Raw genomic sequence first — 8,594 nt, 5'->3', positions numbered from 1 at the left:
TCATTAGTCTTTGCACTGTGCACACATCAATTTTGAGAATCTTTAGTGTTCTGCTTCCCCCCTGCAACCAATTCAGCTGGGAACTTATTCAAAAGTTACATTAAAACTGTTGTTAAAGTTACTTGATGACAAAAGTCATGTCATGATGACAAAAGTCACTTGATGACTGCTGCAATAAAGTGAGCTTTCAGGCAAATACACCGGAAGTTTCTTCAGTTCATTAGAGATGGACCAAACTAAGGATGCACAAAAAGTCAGTATTTATGAACCAAGCCATCAAAAAAAGATCCAAACTGCCTGAATCAAAGCAGTTTCAGTGAAATAGGTGGCCACTGAAATCCAGTGATGAGAACTGAACTTCTAACTAGTATTCTGTATTTTGTCTGAAAAACATGTATGCCAGTCACCAAATATCTCTCAGAATTCTAAACACCAGAAGAATGGATGAAAAAAATGGATAGGTATTTAAAACTGTGATGCCTAAGTTCTCCTATATACATATATATATATAAAAATTAACTTACATTATAATAATATCAAACTGCATAGCATTACAAAAGAAGGCAACTTGAATGGCTGAAATGAAAAAATTTGAACATTACCAACGCTATTATTAGCATTTTGGAATTTACAGTATCAGAGAGTAGACTGTTGCTAGTAAAAGCTATAGTAAAAGCTAGTTTAAGCAAAGTCTGCCTTAATCCCAGAGAATGCAGGAATAATTAATTTGGACAAGTTGTTGCATGCTCTGCTTTCACGTCCTCCTAGCAGGTTTTGCTGTTAACTGCTTCTCTCTTTCAAGTTCCTTCTCACGTTGCTGTTCTCTTTCTAGTTCTTCCTTCTGCCTCTTTTGTTGCAGCTTAAGTGCTCTTTTCTAAAGAGAAAAGACAAGAAAATAAGGAAGTTTTATAGCTGTTTTTAAGTTGGAGCTACCAACAAAATCCCTCCCATTCTCTTATCTTCTCCAATTCACCCTGCTCATGACTGAATGCTGCATAAACTGTTCATTTTTTTCTTCTTCCCTCCCATTTGCATCTTACCATTCAGAAACGGCAAGTCTGTGATCTACACAGGGAAAATACAAACTGGATTCCCTTCAGTCTCACTAAAAGTCATCCTTTGCGTGTACCAGACAAGGTGCATACTATGCAATTTATTGCCTCCAAGAGAAAATCCTTTTGTTGAACATACTGAAGGACTAGTCTTGCCAGAATGCAACCAGAGACTGCCTATATAGAATGAAGTCAGTGAACGTATGCCACCATTCATATCACATTAAATAGAAGAAATGCTTACATTTATGACAATCTAGTTTTCATTAAAAAGGCACAGAAACTGAAACAGAGAGAACTAGTTGGAATGGAGTGGATTAAGTGACAGAAGAAAGTGTGATTCTTATAGCACCTAAACATGATGATGACACTGAGATTTACTAGTAGTTCAGATGCATAAGTTGCTTGAGCACAGATAGGAGTAAGTGGAAGTCTTAAAACATACATGGCTTGGTGCTACTGAAAACATCCATTTAAGATAAGGATTGAAGATTCTATTGTAATCAGAACTTCTAGCATGCATCCAAAATAAAAGTTGGAAGTCAATAATACATAATTAAATATCTATGTTGGAAAGTAAAAATATTTATCCCACTCACTTTTAACTTTGATGTCTTCTCATGGAGCATCATCATTTCATTTCTAATATTCACTAACTTGTTGTGATAGTGTTTAGCTTCTGAAAACTTAAAAACCATAACTGTTAAAGCAGCGACTGTCAAGTTTGAACAGTTGTTTTCTACAGCTACACAACAAAACAGCCATCAAAACCAGTGATTACCAGAACAGTTTGAAAATAGATTAAACATGTTCAACACATTACATGTGTTAATATAGAACACTACCATATCTCAACAGATACATCCAGTAATCTACAGAATTATGATTTATTAAACAGAATAAAAATATTACCATTTTATGCACCATATATCAGTGTTTGACGCACCCTTCCTGCTAGCCTGGAGAAGGTGCACACAGCTCACGTTGGAGCCTCAGTCCTGCCGAAAAATGGCATACATTTGCTTTGGCTACTGGTTTTGAACAACTAGGCTTACTACCACTGAGCCTGCTGTTTCTTCCCAGTGCCCTTCCTATTTAAGGGAAATATGCTGGTTCCGCACCCTCTCCAGCAACATTTTGTCCTGAATATCTGAACTGGTTGGTTCTCTTTCTGTAGGTCATTGAGAACAAGGAAAAAAATCTACACTAATAGAGATTTAAGAAAGGATTAATAGTACTTACCAAAGCATTGATATCAAGAATGGAGTTACACTCTTTGAATTTTGAAATTTCTTGTTCTAATGTTTCTAATAATACCACTTGGTTCTGTCTGAAACAAAAAAAGATGCATAAAACCAAAGTAATGCAGCACACATGCTTTTCAACCAGCCCTTTATATAAATACTACTTTTGATCGTAACAATATAAATACATGCTTCCCAATATCAGATTCCTCTTATGCATTGCTAGGTGATTTCAATAAAGACACGAGTAAATTGTTTTAGAAAAATCCCAGCTGAGTACACACAAATTCAGCATGCATCATACAGCATGGATATTCGGGATGACTATCCAAAAGCCCTGAACAGGCACTCTGCAGGCTGCAGTGAGTAAACACCCCAGGTTGAATGAAGGGGAAAACAATTAGCTCTTGACTTTCCACTCAGGTGCCTCTACATCACACTGCAGGACTAAGTTATTTCTGTATAGAACTTGCATGGATCCTCGGTGCTTATTAAGGATCCTCCATCCCACACAAATCAGCTAAAGCCTTTCCAGACACAGGCTGTCCTTGGCAGCAGCGTGACCACATCATGCATCGTGAAACCCAAACCAATGTACCCTGCAAAACCTGAGATGGATCTGTGTAAAGCCCTTTCCAGTATCTCTGCATCCATGGCAGATCCAGCCTGCATTTGAAATGAACTATTCCCAGTTATCAGTGAGATGCCAATGTACAAAGAATTCTTATCTGTTTACCTCCTTAATTATATTTTCCAAGTGTTATCTTTCACAACACAATTTAGAGACTGGACAAGAAACTACAAGCTGCCCTGAATATGAACTGCATCTCTGCAACCAAAATAAATCCAGCTTTCAGCAGACTTTCCACTACAGAAGTGAACAAGCATTTAAGAAATCTACGTGTCTTCTGCTATACCTGGCTTAGGGGATTTTAGTGTTCTAGTGTTATACATTCTTCAGTCAAAGTTCTGATAGGCTACATCACAGCTTATACACCCCCAAGCACTCCTGCAAATCACTTAGCTATTCAGGGTGCTATAGTCAGAACACAGAAATGCTACAATAAACTATATTCCAGTTAAGGGTAACTAGAACATTATCCTGAAAGAAGTGGCAAAGCATGCACACATAAGAAGTTGGGGTTAAAAATTTACTTACGTAAGTTCCTGTAGTGCTGATTTTGATCGCTGAAGATCAGGCAGATAATGAGAAATCAATCCTTCGGTTAGCTGCTCCACAGCTTTCTCATTTATTAAAGGCAGATCTTCTACTACTCCTTCATCTGGAGATGCATCACTAGGACCTACACCAAAGAAGAGCAAGGTTGAATGTCACAGGTCAGCAGGCACTTCAGGTTTCACCTAGGGCAACTATACTTTCCCGTGTAAAAACTAAAAGCATTTCAACAATGAAATTATAATTCTTTGCACTTTATTTACTAAACAGCGCTTCCTTTTTCTTTCCCCTCTTTATCCCTCCCTTATTCCCAGTCCTGTATCATGAGCTTCCTGGTGGAAGAGTTTTGTCTGAACACAAGCACAACAGAGAGCAGGAACTAGAGTAGTCTAAAGACACCTTATAAAAAAAAGAAAATTCCACATACTCCAGTCTATTGAGGAAAAAAAAGGGGCAATATCAGCTGTTCTGGCAAGGGGCAATATCAGTTGTTCTGGCTATGCATCAAGAATACCTGAACATTAACACACTCCCACCCTTTGGTTTCAAAGTTTGAGAAAAAAACTTGGCCCACCAAATAAAGGTCTTAGCCTGTCACCCAAAACATATGAAGAACTCATTAAAACAACACACGCCGAACTCCGAAAGTTTGCAAGAGTTAGTTAACAGCTACTGTAAATTCCATACGGGCAAGCTGTGATTATTTATTGCGTGCAGAGCTCTCGGAAGACAGAAGACTTTAATCTACAAGCCACACCGCGTGGGAGAAAACGACGACAGCGGCTCGCATTTCGTTTCCGAGCGAACCCAGCCGTAAGACTTTTGACCGCCCTCCCCGGGGACGGGTGCCGGAGCCAAAGCCCGGTCCCACGGCGACGTGCTCAGCTCTGACCGGGGCCGGCCGCCTGCGGCCCCAGCCCCAGCCCCCTCCTCAGACCTCGCTGCACCCGCCTTCCGCCCAGCCCGGCCGCCCCTCACGTACCCAGCCAGCGCTCGGAGCTGGCTGCGGCCGCCGCCGCCGTCTCCCTCTCCTCGGGCCGCTCCGCGACGCTCATCGCTGCCGCTCCCCGCGACGCCCCTCTCGCAGGGCAAGAGGCGGCCCAGGGCGGAGTCCAGGACCGCGGCGGAAGACGGAGGGGGCCCAGCTGCCCTCACCGAGCGGGGCGGCACGGCACCGGCCGCCCCAGGCCCCGGCGTCTCACCATAGAGCCGCCTCAGCGCCCACCTGGCTAGAAGGGCCGCCGCGCCGGATGCGGAAAGCACGTAGTGAGTGACGTTCCCAGCCCCGGCGGCGGGGTGGGGCGGGGCGGTGTGGTGTCGCCGATCGGGCTGTCGCCGATCGGGGCGCCGCTCCGCTCCGCTGCCCTCCGCGGGCTCGGGGCCACCGCGGACTGCCCCGGGGCGGCGCGACAGGCCGCGTGGTCCCGGGAGGCGCCGCCGCGGCCGGGGCCGGGGCCGGGGCCCAGCAACACAGGCGGCCGCCTGTGTTGCAGCTAGGGCCGTACGGGGGGGGCGAGGCGGGAGGCGGTGGGGGGTACGGGGCAGCGGGGCCCAGGGTGGAATTCGCCCGCGGAGGCAGGGTTAGCTTCGGCGTCGGGTCGCCCTTAGCGGTGCCCGTGCCGCCGCAAGCATGCTCCTGTGAGGCTGTACCTGCTCTACGGGAGCAGCTCCTTCGCCTTGGGAAGGCGGGCCGGCGGCCTGCCGGTAGCTGGTGGTACCGGGCGGGAGCGGCGGCGGACGGGCGGGCAGCTGGGGTTTCGGCTCTCTGCGAAGGCTGGCTCCCCGGCTGCTTGGGTGCGTGGGGCCTGACAAAGGCGGAGGTAATAGCGGCAAGGAGTAATTCGGTAGGCAGCGGGCAACGCGTTCCCGGTACTGGGGAATAACTGCTTTCGGGCAGAAGGAATGCACAGCAGAATTCAGGGAGTTCTGTCTCCAAGGGAAAACAAACAACTAAAATCACTGCAGGGTGGTCTTTCTGTGGGACATGCTTTCTCCTGTACTTAATAAATCTGTATTTTATTCTCCAGAAATCATGCAGGTTATTCACAACTTGTAGCTTTTGTTCCGTAGGAAGTAAGGTTCTGAGGGCTGTAGTTTATGGGTATGTATCTGTCTCTGCATCTCCCCCAACAGTCTTTAAGAGTAATAATAACTTGGAAGTGTATATTTTTAAATTTTTTAATGAAAAAACACCTTTATATGGTATGGTAGGATTTACAGGTCTTTTTCTCTTTTATCTGTAAAGGTCTTTTCAGGAAAGGCAGGCACAACTATGGAATGAAACTAATGAAGGAAGTACTCTGAAAGTGTTTGAAACCAATATTTCCATAAAACCCCAAACATTCCAGATTGAATTAAATTCAGGTAGTCCCACTAGTGCTCTTCAGAAAGAGTCTGAGGCAAAAACCCAGGCTTTTGAGATCACAGAATCATAGAATGGTTTGGGTTGGAAGGGACGTTAAAGATCACCTAGTTCCAACCCCCCTGCCGTGGGCAGGGACACCTTCCACTAGACCAGGTTGCTCAAAGCCCCATCCAACCTGGCTTTGAACACTTCCAGGGATGGGGCATCCACAGCCTCTGGGCAACCTGTTCCAGTGCCTCACCGCCCTCTGTCATTGTTAAAATTGACATTTTTGGCAAGATTGTTGCAAATGTGTTTATATTTTCTTTTTAAGTATATTCTAATTATTGATCACAATTATGTCACTATTTTGTCATCGGATTAAAAACTTACCTGTTTTTCTTTCTTTTTCTGCTTTTGCTTTAAAAAAGAAGCATCAAAGGCCTGGTCTGAAGCTGGACTGCAGCAACATAAACTTGTCAGTTAACTTAGACTGGAATCAAATTCTCAATTACAGTTGGTTAGCAATTTTTCTTAAAGTTTCTTTCAGTGAGAAAAAAACTTTATTGGCAGGTTTCACTGGGAAAGACTTCTCAGCTTCCAGATGGAATTTCTAGTACGAACAAGTGAGATAATCACTCTGAAGTAGTCTCACTTGAGATGTGGGAGTTTGAGATTTGTGCTCCTGCTCTGCCTGTTCCAGGCCCTCCCACGTCTTGCAGAAATAGACAAGGACTGAAATATAAAATTGGTTTGTTTTTCTAGACAAGTTAAATTTTAACTATTTATCAACCCAAACGCTCCCAAAAAGAGATTGATAGAAAGCCTCTCTTGTTCCTTTTCCTCTACAAAATGTTCTGTTTCACGGTAACAGTTTCCCAAGTGCGCTACCAAGTTCATTATCCCGTGAAGGATTAGTTAAGGTTTTATTCTAAGAGGAAAAGATGTTTGAAAAGGAAGTAAAGTGAACCCTATAATAAGGAACATAAACATTTGGTTAAACTAACAAAAAGCACAGTTACCTGCTGGTCTAAATATTTCATTTCAAGGAGTTGTGCAAAATCAGTCATAACATTACCATTGTTACCTAAAAATAAGATACCCCTCAACAACAAACTTTATAACCATGGTGCCATGCAATGAAACAACTTTAATCAGAAAGAAAATCATGCTGAAGACATCTCTATACAATGAGCTGAATTGGATTTATAGCCCCTACTCAGCAACAGAACTACCCAAAGGAGACTGTGAAGAACCCAGACTCTTTAGCAGATGGCTCTTCTACCCATCCATGGGCAGCAATATTCATGAATCTGTGTTTAATGTCCTCATACGCTTCCTTTCTTTCTCTCCTGTTCTCCTACAGTCGTCTGTTGTATTCGTGCAGTTACTGGCTACTCCTAATCCTACAACAATTCCACACTTAATCTCTGTCTCCAGATGCTTGCCCAAAGTTTGTATACAACTTTCTAGTTTTCTTCCTGAGGTCTTACCCTCCCAGCAAGATTGCAGGCTCATATGCTGGAAAGCTGTTAAATTTCAAACTACTGGCAAGACAAGTGCCTGTGTATGTGACGCTGTAACAGCAAATAATTATGTTTCCTTTTCATTTTATATTGTGGTAACTGTGTTCAGAAACTTTTAATGCAACACTGTCACACATTGTGGATTTTATTGTTGTAACTGATTTAAGCAGTTACATATGCAGTACCCCCCCCCCCTCCCCCCCAGCCCTAGAAATCTGAGTAAAAATGGAATAAGTTACCTTGAATTCTATAGCAAATAGCAGGTTTTAAACCATCAGCTTTGAAAGTGCTGTATGACTTCAGGGACGACAGTATGGAAAGGAAATATTTCACATTAATAGTTAACTTCTTTAAGACTCTCTATTCTTATTAAGTAAACAAGACTACAGAGAGAGTACAGCCTTGGCTGTCATAATAAAGACATGGGAGTGTATCAGGCTGTTAGAAAAGGCTCTGTTCAACCAAGATTCATCTTGACAACATATGAGTTGGTTCCTGACTTGGCAACGTTTCAGAAAAATCTGGTCTTCGTTATTCAGTAAAAGGCAAGCTGGCAAACCTTGGTGCACTGTTTTAGGGTGTTAAGTCCCCCCAACTTAGTACCCTTCCTCAGTGCTAGAAGTGTCTGTTCCTGTAGAAGGGGCAGCGGAACAGAGCATGAGCCTATTCCTCAATGCCCCAGTGCAAAGCCTGACATTTTAAGACAGAGTTTTACAAGCAGTTGTTCTGGCAGCTACTACCGGCTAGTCGTTCGTGCCTGTGTCCTTGCTCACTTGTGCTGGTACAAGTGGTGAAACTGGTGAAACAGAGTGAGTTAAATCACCCAGGGAGAAAAAAAACACATTAAGAATGTCTGAACTGGAACACAGCTGGGAGCCCTTCCCTAGGCGGCAAGGCTGGCTTAACAGGTTCCCAGCCACCACTGCTCGTTCTGACTCCCACACTGTTAGCTGCCCCCTCAGTTGTCATATGGATGTCCATGCAAGTTGTGATCACGGAAGCAGTCTCAGTTACACATACAAATATATCTCAACCCCCTCCAATATGTATTTTTTAATTCTGGCCCATTTCAGGGACCCAGTTCATCATCTGGCCCCAAAATAATTGTGCTGGTAACCCTGCTGGGGGAATTACGAGGTGGGTGAAAGGGCTGGGGATAGGAAAATGGCCACATTGTAAAGTGGCAAGGGAGCTCAGACAAAGCAAAATACTGCTTATTTCTGGACATCATTATGGAGAACAACAGTAAGC

General features: G+C 43.8%; 1 protein-coding gene across 1 annotated transcript; it reads right to left on the bottom strand.

The window, feature by feature from the left end:
- Nucleotides 1-274: 274 nt before the first annotated feature.
- On the bottom strand, nt 275-4,687 carry BLOC1S6 (biogenesis of lysosomal organelles complex 1 subunit 6). Its single transcript, XM_049813420.1, has 5 exons — nt 4,456-4,687; nt 3,456-3,600; nt 2,295-2,382; nt 1,652-1,738; nt 275-874 (listed from the first exon to the last, which is right to left on the bottom strand). The coding sequence occupies exons 1-5, from the start codon at nt 4,526-4,528 to the stop codon at nt 755-757; spliced, it is 513 nt and encodes a 170-aa protein (XP_049669377.1). The 5' UTR covers nt 4,529-4,687; the 3' UTR covers nt 275-754.
- Between the last annotated feature and the right edge of the window lie 3,907 nt (nt 4,688-8,594).

The sequence above is a fragment of the Accipiter gentilis genome, chromosome 10 (assembly GCF_929443795.1).
Source record: "Accipiter gentilis chromosome 10, bAccGen1.1, whole genome shotgun sequence".
Classification (NCBI taxonomy): Eukaryota; Metazoa; Chordata; class Aves; order Accipitriformes; family Accipitridae; genus Astur; species Astur gentilis.
The sequence above is the reverse complement of the archived record's forward strand: the minus strand, read 5'-3'. Positions and strand labels throughout refer to the sequence as shown.

Coding starts and splice junctions, on each gene's coding strand:
- BLOC1S6 (XM_049813420.1), bottom strand. CDS start 4,528: ATGAGCGTCGCGGAGCGGCCCGAGGAGAGGGAGACGGCGGCGGCGGCC. Junction 2,383..3,455: donor TCAGCACTACAGGAACTTAC/GTAAGTAAATTT, acceptor TTTTTGTTTCAG/ACAGAACCAAGTGGTATTAT. Junction 875..1,651: donor AGAAGACATCAAAGTTAAAA/GTGAGTGGGATA, acceptor TTTTCTCTTTAG/AAAAGAGCACTTAAGCTGCA.